The sequence below is a fragment of the Panicum virgatum genome, chromosome 8K (assembly GCF_016808335.1).
Source record: "Panicum virgatum strain AP13 chromosome 8K, P.virgatum_v5, whole genome shotgun sequence".
In the NCBI taxonomy this organism is placed as follows: Eukaryota; Viridiplantae; Streptophyta; class Magnoliopsida; order Poales; family Poaceae; genus Panicum; species Panicum virgatum.
The window spans coordinates 51560075-51572762 of NC_053143.1; the positions used below are offsets into that span (position 1 = coordinate 51560075).

A 12688-nucleotide genomic window follows, 5' to 3' on the forward strand; every position below is an offset into this window, starting at 1 on the left:
CTGGGGCGTTTGATTGGTGGATTTTGGGTTATCGATATTTGAGGAGCGGGTGAAGGAAGCTTCGTCTTCTGAGGTACCGCAGAAAGCAAGGGACCAGTGCGTACATATAGTGATTCTTTGTAAAGGTCTCGTAGCGTCCCTATGCAATCACACCTCGGAAGTGTGGTATTGTGCCTGATCAGCACATATGCGTGGTTGGGTTCAAAGTTCTTCGGAACTTTTACGCGAATTGTGGTGAAAGTGTACAATCTCTGCAGAGTGTAAAACTGATATATCAGCCTTGCTCACGGTCAAGAGTGGCTTGGACCCTCACATGATTAATAAACTTAAAGATGGATTTAAATCACATTTTGGTTATTTCTTGTGGCCTTGCTGAGTACCAACCATAAGTGTACTCACCCTTGTTTACTGCTGCTCAGAAGGAAAGATGTATGAAGTTTGTTGAAGATGTTGCTGAGTTCTAGGCGTACGCAACCCCCAGTCGATTGCCGGTGAAGTTTGAAGCCTTCGTTTCCAGGATAAGCTGTAAAACTCTGATAGTCTTTTAATTGTTTTATTTTCTCTTTTTCGTGATACTGTTGCTGATTATTCACTTATAATATCTCTATATGTATAAAACTTGATCCTGTCATACACATAGTTATGCATTCGGTTTGGTCCTTAAAACCGGGTGTGACAGAAGTGGTATCAGAGTTGTATCGACTGTAGGACGTAAGCCTATTTAGCAATGGTCGTTTTCTAAGGTTTCATTGATATAAAATATATTCCTGCTTATTCCGTGAATCTATTTCGGCTTATTCCTTACCCCCCCCCATTGAAATTCCTCCTACTTGACCATTTTGTTTTCTAAGTCTTTCTTGATAACTTACTTTTTCTTGCTTGATCCCTTCTCATCTACACTTTATTGATGTGCAAATGTTGTAACCTCAATCCTTGTCTATTTATTTATTTTCCTGATCACTTCTTAATTTTGATCATACCGCCCACTTGATGTATGATTTTCCAATTTCATCCAGTTCACCTTCTTTTGATATTCTGGTGAAATTGCCCCTTGAATTTCTTTTAACTTAGCTTTTTGGACCTATCTCCCCTTTGCTTTATTCACAATGTTCTCAGTTCTCTCCTTTCTTTCCAAGAAAATGCCGCTTTGGATTCATCCCTTGATTTTTGATTCCAAAGTATCTCTCTGACTCAAAAATATTTAGATAGATCCATACCACGTATCCTAATGCCAGTCCAAGTCGCCCGAAGAATGGAGCTACTAGTTCATCATGAGGAGTCAAGTCGAAGCAGTTGGAAACTGTACCACCTGCTAACATTTCTGCTCATGTTGGACGAAGAATTCAGAGCACCACCAAAGAATCAGGCCTGAGCGAGGTTATGACACTCTCACTGCCACTACAATCACGAAGGTGGAGTCAACGCTGGACACGCTGAAGGAGGCACGTGTCGTCCATGACGAAACTGGAAGATATAATCAAGCTTAGGATGACCCCTTCTAACTCTATTAACAACGTGTAGCATCGCTCCTTGACTATCTGTTGTCTGGTGGAGTTTTGTGGTTGCGTGGTGATGTTTGTCTTTATGATCTTGTCTGATTCATTTCTTTGTAATGATTGTTGGTGTATTGTGGGTCTTCTACCTACAATGACATCAATTGTCTAGCTGGGTTCTTATGTACCTCCCACCTCCTTGTTATCTTCTATCTTTCTACCTAATCCTTTAAAGGATGTCAAGAAGGAAGTTCATGGCAACACTGACAACAATAGTAGAAGCCTTCAAGCGTCTACAATGATCGACAAATGAAAGAAGCTGCAGACAAGAATGCACTCTTTTCCCTTTCTGTTACCCCCATGTCTTTCCCCTCTCCACCTTGAACCACCAAGAGTTGGTGATAAGGAGGATGATGATCAACCCAAGAACCAAAGCTCCAATAGCCATAAGCTCGGTCAGACGTCATCAGTTGATCCCCTTGCCAAGACGGATGATCAGGATACCTCTGCCAAATGAGAATGCCGTCAATCTCCAATTCTCATGCCACCACGAGTCGCCAAGATACTAAACCAAGAAAATCATGTTTCTACAACGCAGTGGCTGCCTGAGGATGTATGAAAAGATCTGAACTTTTTGGTTGGCTTATCTTCGAAGGTTATGAGATGTGTTTGTGGACTTGAGAAGTGATACCATATACTCAAGCCAGAAGAAGCAACTAAGCTCTATTCAAATCACTTTATCAAGGTACGAAGGATGTTCTTTGAAAGATGTGTCCACAAAGCTGTGGAAAGAATGGAACTTAAAGGAGGAATTAGATTGAGTATCCGCGAAGTGTTTTGTGTGAGTTATCAGGAATTAAGAAGAATACATTGCAAGAAGGAATAACTGAGAAGAAAGTTAATGTGTGTCGGATGCTACCCACCTAAACCTTTGTCTCTTGCTAGCTTTGTGAATCTCGGGACGAGATTTCTTTTAAGGGGGTAGTTCTGTCACACCATGAAATTTTTGGATTTCAGGATGTGATTAGAATTAAAATAAAATAAACAATTTTCTCATAGTTTTAAAATTTTCTCAACATTTATTTTTCTTTACAGGGAATTTAATAAAAAACAAAATAATTGGTTGTCTTCTAAAATAATTGAGGTTGTTTTGTTTGTGTTGCATTCATGCTGAACTGCATTATTTTATTGCTTGTTGTTCAATTTGAATTTGAATTCTCTGAATTTGAATTTGAATTGAATTGGTTTGATTCTATTTCAAATGTTCAAAACCTTTTTTCCCTTTTCCTCTCTCTCTTTCTCTTTTTCCTTGCTTTCAGCCCCGCCCATCTCCTTTCGTTTCCTTCTCCTTTCTCCTTTTTCCTCCCGCGGCCCAAGACCCCCTCTCCCGCCGGCCCACCTTCTCCCTCTGGCCCAGCCCGTCCCGGCCTCCCCCTCCCGCAGCCCACCGACAGACGGGGCCCGCCTGTCGGGGTCGCCCCCGACCTCGTGACGGAGCCAGACTCTCGGTGCAGTCCGACCCGGCCACGCGCTGCGCCGCCGCGGCCTCTCTTGGCCCGCACGCCAAGACGTCCTCCTCAGCCCCTATAAATAGCGCCCCTGGACCTCCTTGAGCCCCAAACCGCAGTTGTCGCCCTCGCTTCGTGAAACCCTAGCCCTAGCCGCCGCCTTGCTCGAGCTCTCGGAGCTCACCGCCGCGCCGCCGCTCCACCGCTTCCAGGTGGACTTCGAGCTGCTCAGGAGTTTCGCTTTGTGGTAAGGAAGTTCGCCGTCCGTTTTTCCCCTCCCTCTCGATCTCCTTCATCGGGTTTAGCACCCCAGAGCTCTGCCTCGCAGCTGCGCCGCCGCACTCGCCGTCCACAGCCTCTGCAGCGCGCGCAAGCCTTGTCATCGCGTTCGCCACGCCGTGCTCTTGCTTCCCGGCCAACCCGTGCCTGTACCCGAGCCCCGGAGCGCCGAATCGGCAACTCCGGTGACCCGCAGCCGCGCGCCGCCGCTCTTTCCGCCCCAACCTGTTCTAGCCGTCCGATCGCGATCCATCGGCCCAGAATCAATCTAATCCAAGTCAACCAACCCAAATACCGATCAACCATGACACTTTTGCAAAAGAGACCCTACGTTTTGAGGAAATCAACCCGCCGTCCATCGCAGTTCAAAACTATTTCTATTTTAGTCCAAATCTTTACAGAAAACACCCCGAGGTTTTCTAAAATCGAGCCCGCCATCCAAAGCTTTAGTTTTTGCTTGCTAGCCCCCGTAGTTTATATTTAATCTCATTTTAGTCCCTGGTTTCTTTAGAGCCAGCCCCTGGAAGTTTAGAGCTATCGCAAACAAGTCCTTGAAACCTTGTTTTAGCCATAACTTCTTCGTTTTAGCTCCGTTTTCATCAATTCTCGCGCTCACGTGATCCTTGCAACGTGTACGATAGCTTTATGACCATGTTATCCACAAATGTCATAATTTATGTATTGAACAAATTCAAAATGTATTTTGAAAAAAACCATATTGTTGCAATGTAGAGTATTCTTACGAGAAAAGAATGCCGGAAACGGTTTGTCTATGCATGGTTTTTAACAGGTACAGGTCGCACTTTATGACCGGCTCTGAAGGTGATGAGCCCCCTGATTTTCAGGACCGGCCCTGGAAATTTTTTTGTGGTGTCGTGTTAGATTACCACAAATGAATTTTCCCATATTCAGTTTAATTTGGAAAATTGTACCCTAAAATTCGTCAGCAACATCTATCAAACCGTATACTATTCCATTTGCTGTTAACTTTTGCGGCAGTGATAAATAATATATAATAAATATATATTAGCATCATGGTAGGTAAGTTGCTGCCTTGACAAAGAAGTCATGCGTGCATCTCTACGCAAATCACAGCTCTTCAATTGTGTGTCTGTCCACCAACCACCAATTCTGCTGTCTTTATTTTAATTTCATTTGGCCAACGTTGTGTTTTGCTGCGAAAGGGACTATAGCCTAGTGGTTACAGGAGCCTCGGTAGCATCTCAGGTCCTGGGTTCGACTCACTGTGGGAACGAATATTCTACGATTTAACGGCGGATTTGCCGGCTCAATCTTCGAAGATGCCCATAAAGGTAAGGTTTGCGTACGTGTATTCATAGGAGTGAGTGTGCGTCCGTTGTGAGTGTCTGAGTTGTATTGCGTAATCTAAAAAAATGATGTGTTTTGCTTAACTCAACATGGTATATATTTTTCTATTTGGCCATAGACTTCAAGTAAACAAGACTGCTTCGTAACATGGGACCCACATGATATCTGATGGATGCCAAATTGCCAATCGATCGAAGAGTACGTCATGAAGTATGTGTATAGTAATAGTGCCGAGCTGCATATGAACAGAAACAAATTTGATAATTAACCAATATATGTTATGTGTTGGGGTTTTAGGTTTTTTCTCAGACAGGAGAGGAGAGAGCGGCAAGTATAGATCAACCCAACGCCATAGCCTCTCTATCAGCTGTTCCTGAACCTCCTTCCAGGCTCAGCTTCCTAGGCGGATCCAACCCCAGGCGACCCCAGCCCCTCTGCCGCTGCTGCCGGAGTGGGCTGCTGGAAGCCCACGTCTGCAAGGATGACAGCAGCAGTGCTTCTCCTCATCTCTCGGGTCTCCTTCTTTCTCCTAGAGATGTGATGGCGATGGCGATGGCGATGGCGATGGCAGCAGCTGCGGATCCAAGGCCGTGTAGCCCTGATGATCCACCCAAGGGAAGCTAGCCCTGGTATGGTGTAGGCCAGATCTCTATGCTACGCCGCCTGGGGGATCTATGGGTACTTTTCATCCAAGTTGTGATAACAGGTTCACTTGGAGTTTACCTTACACAACAAGCTGCGAAGCTCCAAATTGAGAATTTTGGTTTGCCTCCTTTTTCTTTTTATTTCTTTCTTTCAAGTGTACATCAATGGTTTTTTTGTCTTGGCTATATATATATATATATATATATATATATATATATATATATATATATATATATATATATATATATATATATATATATATATATATTCTTGGATTATGCTCCTACGTACTTCTTGTAAAACCTTGTCTGATGAAGGAAATATATCCATAATCCAAAAAAAGGAGAGGAGAGAGGAAAAACAAATTGAAGTGGAACTGGGAGAGCTACCTATGCTCTGATAGACCTCTAGGATCGACACAGTACATAAACCGAGTAGGATTTCTTTCCTTTTCTTTACATCAAGAGCAAAAGACTCTAGATCTATTGCATAAGCGATATATGAAGGAACGCAGTGAGAGAGTAGAGAGAGAGACCATCACCACCAGCGTTTGAACTCGATCCGGCGGCCATCTCCGGTTCGCTGATGACGATCTGCTCTAAGGCAGCGACGAGCGGGGGCAGTGGAGTCGCTGATCAACGTCGATGGAGGCGGTGGTGTAGCTTCCCGCTGCTCCAGCGCAACCTCTAGATCGGCTAGGGTTTCGAATGTGGAAGAGGGTACTGGCGGCACGATGAACTTCGGTCACCGTGCCCCGGCCCCTTCACCCCTCTTTATTTAGCGCTGTGCAGCGGGGGCCCACCAACCATTAAGGTTGGGCGCCCCCGATCAGGGCGCAAATCAAGGTCCTAATAGACCATTGGGTCTATTAGGAAAGAGATCAATCCAACATTCTCCCCCTTGATCTCACTTTGTTCTTTTAACTTTATACTTTAACTTGAAACTTTTTCCTTTAGTTGTTCCATCACAGATTAATGAATAGAGCATGCTTTATCGTCACGGTCCAAGACCGATGGACTCAACAGCTACCATACACATCACTGTTTTGAAACAAAATTCTTTATCTCTTGGGCCCTTTTGTTTTCCAGAAATCACAGGCTTTCCCTTAAACCCATGCCGGCTATGTGTTCCATGAACACATTGGTTGGTAAGCCTTTAGTGAGCGGATCCGCAAGCATTTTCTTTGTACTTATATGCTCGAGTGTAATAGAGTGATTCTGGATTTTCTCCTTCACAACATAAAACTTTATGTCAATGTGTTTGGCAGCACCACTTGACTTATTGTTGTGAGCATAAAACACTACTGGTTCATTGTCGCAGTACATTCTGAGTGGTCTTTGAATGCTGTCTACCACTCTTAAACCGGGTATAAATTTCTTTAACCATTCAACCTGCCCTGAGGCCTCATAACATGCTACAAATTCAGCGTACATCGTCGATGACGCAGTGACGCTTTGTTTGGAGCTTTTCCACGATATAGCTCCCCCTGCGAGTGTGAACACATAACCGGACGTGGACTTTCGGTCATCGATGTCCCCCGCAAAATCCGCATCTGAGTACCCTTCTATCTCTAGGGAATCGGATTTTCTGTATGTTAGCATGAGGCCTTTTGTGCCTTGCACATAACGTAATGCTTTCTTTACCATAATCCAGTGTGCCTGTCCTGGATTACTTTGATATCTGCCAAGTATCCCGGTAACAAAAGCTAAGTCAGGACGTGTACAAACTTGAGCATACTGTATGCTTCCTACAGCTGAAGAATATGGAACCGCTTTCATTTGATCGATCTCATACTGGTTCCTGGGACATTGAAATTTCCCAAATCTATCGCCCTTGACTATTGGAGCAGGTGAAGGCTTGCACATATGCATATTGTATTTCTTTAGAATTTTTTCTAAGTATGTCTTTTGTGACAGTCTTAATACCCCCTTTGTTCTATCTCGGTGAATTTCAATTCCTAAAACAAATGAAGCTTCACCGAGATCTTTCATATCAAAATTTGAGGACAAGAATTTCTTTGTCTCCAGTAGCAGACCAACATCACTACTAGCAAGTAGAATGTCATCCACATATAGGATCAGGAAAATAAATTTTCCACTTCTGAACTTTGCATAAATGCAATTGTCCTCCTCATTTTCTTTAAAACCAAATTTTCTTATGGTTTCATCAAACTTTAAATACCACTGCCTAGAGGCTTGCTTTAATCCATAAATAGATTTCTTTAAGCGACACCCCATATGTTCTTTTCCTTTCACGACAAAACCTTTTGGTTGTACCATGTAAACATTTTCATACAAATCCCCGTTAAGGAATGCCGTCTTTACATCCATCTGATGTAACTCTAAGTCATAATGTGCCACCAATGCCATTATAATTCTGAAGGAATCTTTACACGAAACCGGAGAAAAAGTTTCGTTATAGTCTATCCCTTCTCTTTGCGTAAAGCCTTTTGCCACGAGTCGTGCTTTGAACCTTTCTACATTCCCTTTGGAGTCATGTTTTATCTTGTAAACCCATTTACAACCTACTGTTTTGGCTCCTTTAGGAATTTCCTCTAAGTCCCAAACACCATTGGAACTCATTGATTTCATCTCATCTTTCATAGCTTCCAGCCATTTGGATGAGTGAATACTTCTCATGGCTTCTTCATATTAAGCAGGATCACCCTCCATATGAACCTCTTCTGTATTATAAACTTCATAGTCGCTAGAAATAGCCGGCCTTCTTTCTCTTTGTGACCTTCTAAGGGCCACTGCTTGTGGCACATTTTGTGCCTCAACTTCTGGCACATTTTCCATAGGGGGCTGTAGCACCTCCTCCTCATGTCCAACCGCGGGTTCAGGAGGTTCCTGGATGACAGGTTCCAAACCTTCGCTCACTGTTGGTATGGGTGGAGTCGCGACAGGTGTTGACACCGTAATAACTGGAATAGTTGGCGCAGCAACAACCGAAGAAGGTACTGACGTCACTATTTCAGGAACTTTTGGTGCAGCATCAACAGGTAGTGAGAAAAATGGCTCTTGAATCATAGGAGTAGGCACATACACCCGCTTCTCCTCAAGGTCAATTTCTCTAGGTACCATGCTCCCCCTGATCATTTCACTTTCTAGAAAGACAGCATGTCTCGTTTCTACAAACTTTGTATGTCTGTCTGGGCAGTAGAAACGAAAACCTTTCGACTTTTCAGGATAGCCTATAAAATGGCAGCTTACAGTTTTGGGATCCAGTTTTCCAATATTTGGATTAAACACTTTAGCCTCAGCTGGGCTCCCCCAGACCCGTAGGTGAGTCAGTGAGGGTTCTCTTCCTGTCCATAGCTCATACGGCGTTTTGGGCACCGATTTGCTTGGCACTCTGTTGAGAATATGGATGGCGGTTTTCAACGCCTCCATCCACAGACTCAATGACAATGAGGAATAACTCATCATACTGCGCACCATATCCATTAGTGTACGGTTGTGCCTTTCAGCTACTCCATTTTGCTGAGGCTCCCCCGGTGTAGAGTATTGGGCAACTATACCATTTTCCTGTAAAAACCTCGCAAAAGGTCCAGGAACTTGTCCATAAGGGGTATGTCGACCGTAGTACTCCCCTCCACGGTCTGATCTTACTATTTTAATTCTTTTGTCAAGCTGATTTTCAACCTGAGCTTTGAATATTTTAAATTTATCCAATGCTTCAGATTTTTCTTTAATTGGATAAATGTAACCATAGCGGGAGTAATCGTCTGTGAATGTTATGAACGAATTATAGCCATCCACACTTTTCACAGGAAACGGTCCACATATATCAGTGTGAATTATTTCTAACGTTCCTGCACTTCGTTTGGCACCCTTTTTAATTTGCTTTACAAATTTTCCTTTAATGCATTCAACGCATTGTTCAAAATCAGAGAACTCTAGCTGTGGAAGAATTTCACTTTTCACTAATCTTTCAATTCTCCCCCTCGAAATATGGCCTAAACGACAGTGCCATAATTTCGATGAAGTATCTTGAGTTCTCTTTCTTTTCTTTGTTTCTTTCTCTGACAAGGATTCATTCACATTCACATTACATACAGAATGCACTTTATCACGCATAGATAATAAATAAAGATCATTGTAAAGAACAGCATCACCAATACAATTATTATCAAACCATAGTTTACATTTGCCATTCGCAAAATGACAACCAAAACCATCTGTGTCTAAGCGTGATACACTGATCAAGTTTCTTTGAAGCGAAGGAACAAATAAAACATCTTTTAATACAAGCATGAAACCATTAACTAGCTCGAGGGAGACATCGCCAAAAGCTTCCACATCTGCTTGTACTCCGTTCGCGACTTTAATTTGTCTTTCGCTTCTTAGCGTAGTCCTTGTCGAACGGAATCCCTGTAAAGAATTTGCAACATGCACAGTTGCACCAGAATCAATCCACCAAGTAGATTTAGAAAACTTTAAATACAGGGATTCATTAACAAATGAAATTACATTCTCACCATTCTTTGCCATTATCATCTTTAAATAGGCGGGACAATCTGCTTTACGATGCCCCTTGTCAAAGCAGTGGAAGCACTCATCTTGAGCTGGAGTGCGCTGTTGCTGACGCTGTTGCTGATACTTTTGTGGCATAGGGGCTTTGTCTTTAGCTTTAGAGGAAGAAGCAGTATGGAAAGGCCTTTTCTTGTTATTATGCACAAAATTGACAAACCCACCATTCTGTTTCTTGAGTCTATCTTCCTCTTGTGCACACATGGCAATTGCCTTTTCCATGTTCCACTTCTCTGGCTGTGAGTTATAGTTTACAATGAATGTTGCAAACTCTTTTGGCAGAGAAGCGAATACCAAGTGCACCATAAACTCTTCTTTAAGATCCAAGTCCATTGGTTTGAGCTTGGAGTTCAAAGCGCACATCCCCATGATATGATCTCTTATTGTACCGGCATTACCATAGTATCTCTTTGTGATCAACTGCTCTATGATCTGTGTAGCATAAGTCTTTGAAGAACCAGTAAACTGATTCTTTATCTTTGCAAGATACTCAGCAGCTGAATCACACTCTCCAATTGAACCCAAAATGTTAGGATCAATTGTGTTCTTTATAACTGCCACACATTTCTTGTTGGCGTTATTCCACTTTGTCTTTTCGAGATCATAAGCCATCTGTAAGGGAGCATAGTCCCTTTGTTTTTTCTGCCACTCAGCATCAGTGTCAGAATCTCCTCTCACTGGAGTCGGTGGCTCAGTGGGTTTTGGAGTGGTGATAATCTCATCCACTTCTCCACAGACGAAAGCAAGATCAACCTTCTTGATCCATTCGCCATAGTTGTCTCCTTTTAGAGTCGGGATGTGACTGATGAATCCCATCAAGTTCATCCCCGCTGAAAATTTCAAAAAATAGTGAGAACATAATAATAATAATTGTATGTAAAATTCCAACATTGGTCAAAATAGAACATACAACTGTTTATGCAATTAAATATATATCACCGTTGGGCAGAAATAGAAATAAATGCACAAGAACTATAAAATTACAGTATTGTAATTAACAACGTTGGTCAGAAAATTAACAATACCATAATCCTAAAAAAAATAACCTTTTAACCATGCTCTTAAACTTTAATTGTCTCGTTGGTTCGAATTAAAGTATAAAAGCAACTATGTAATCTTAGCAGCGGAAACATGTAGGAATTTCTATTTCCAGAAGCAAAACTATAAACTTTTATCTCTAAACAATAAACACGTTGGTGCAAAATTGAATAGAGATCAAATTATAATCAAAACCATTCAAAAAACTACGGGTCAGTTGGATCCATGCCACTCCAATTTCTTGAAATTGGATCTCATGTTGAAAATCATGCCATTGAGTGGCATGATTTTCAACATGACACCCAATTTCACGGAGTTGTGGTGGCATGAATCGAATTTTCCCAAAAAACATTGAAATTGCTTCTGGAAAAATAGAAAAAACAATAAAACTAGACATTGTTCAGCGGCCCAGAAGCAAACCAGCCCGCGGCCTGCTCGGCCACCTTTCTTTGGGCCCGAGGCCCGACAGCCAACGGCCGGGCCGCCGAATCGGCCCGCCGCGGCGTCCCCTCCCCCGCCCGCATGGGCCGCCTGCCAGCCCAGGAGGCGAGGCGCGATCTCGACCGTCGATCTTGATCGGACGGTCGCCCGCGCGGTTCGCCGGATCAAAACCGACGACGCCGGTGTTTCCCGAAACCCTAGCGACTCTTTCTCCCTCCCCCTTCTCTCTCCACGCGACGCAGCGGCAGCCACGGAGCGGAGGCGATGGCCATGGCGGCCGCGGAGGAGAGAACGAAGCGGCACCGTCGTGGCTTGCTCGCCGGTGTGCGCGCTCGCCAGTGGGTGAGCGCGCCGCCGTCGAGCTCGCCATGGATGGCGCCTTGCTTTCGAGCCCGCGCGCGTGCGCCCCGGCGTCCCGGCGGCGAGCGGCGGAGCGTCCTGTCCCGCGCCCTGACGAAGCGGGCTGCGCGGGTCTGTCCCGCACGAGAGCGGCCGGCTGTGGGACGGTGCAGGTCAGTACCCACCGCCCTTTGCTCTAGGGTTAGGATTTGCTGTTCGATTTGATTCGAAATCGATCTTTTCTTTTGATTTGCTTTCGATTCACACTCGAATCTTTCTATCCCGACCTCGATCTACACGTGTGTAGGCGACTGATACCATTGATAGACCTCTAGGATCGACACAGTACATAAACCGAGTAGGATTTCTTTCCTTTTCTTTACATCAAGAGCAAAAGACTCTAGATCTATTGCATAAGCGATATACGAAGGAACGCAGTGAGAGAGTAGAGAGAGAGACCATCACCACCAGCGTTTGAGCTCGATCCGGCGGCCATCTCCGGTTCGCTGATGACGATCTGCTCTAAGGCAGCGACGAGCGGGGCAGTGGAGTCGCTGATCAACGTCGATGGAGGCGGTGGTGTAGCTTCCCGCTGCTCCAGCGCAACCTCTAGATCGGCTAGGGTTTCGAATGTGGGAGAGGGTACTGGCGGCACGATGAACTTCGGTCACCGTGCCCCGGCCCCTTCACCCCTCTTTATTTAGCGCTGTGCAGCGGGGGCCCACCAACCATTAAGGTTGGGCGCCCCCGATCAGGGCGCAAATCAAGGTCCTAATAGACCGTTGGGTCTATTAGGAAAGAGATCAATCCAACTTGCTCCCCTCTCGTAATACACTGGGTCCTCCACCCATGGTGGGAACAAGGTCAGTGTCCTTGCATGCTCATGAATGGGCTTTACTACTTCCTTACACGGTATACGCATGTCATGGTCGATATCCAACAGCAGACCCTCAGTTGTTTCGTTCTGACATGTAACATGATATAGCTGCCTTATACTTCGCCAACACGGAAGCTTAACAGCATAGATTGATATCCATGCAACTGATCGTATATTGGCCGGCACCGATAACTACTTATTGAATGA

At 44.3% G+C, this 12688-nt stretch overlaps 1 protein-coding gene across 1 annotated transcript; it reads right to left on the bottom strand.

Annotated features, from left to right (window-relative positions):
- Positions 1–1722: 1722 nt before the first annotated feature.
- LOC120645935 lies at positions 1723–12243 on the bottom strand. The gene is made up of 3 exons (XM_039922640.1): positions 12064–12243; positions 10148–10616; positions 1723–1786 (listed from the first exon to the last, which is right to left on the bottom strand). Exons 1-3 carry the CDS (start codon positions 12098–12100, stop codon positions 1723–1725), a joined length of 570 nt encoding a protein of 189 aa, XP_039778574.1. The 5' UTR covers positions 12101–12243.
- Positions 12244–12688: the final 445 nt, after the last annotated feature.

What these genes read in the sequence shown, in the direction of transcription:
- LOC120645935 (XM_039922640.1), bottom strand. Translation starts at nt 12,100, where the DNA reads ATGGCCGCCGGATCGAGCTCAAACGCTGGTGGTGATG. An exon ending in CTCAAACGCTGGTGGTGATG is followed by an intron (nt 10,617 to 12,063) that starts GTCTCTCTCTCT and finishes TGAAATTTTCAG; the next exon opens with CGGGGATGAACTTGATGGGA. An exon ending in AGAGATCATATCATGGGGAT is followed by an intron (nt 1,787 to 10,147) that starts GTGCGCTTTGAA and finishes CGATCATTGTAG; the next exon opens with ACGCTTGAAGGCTTCTACTA.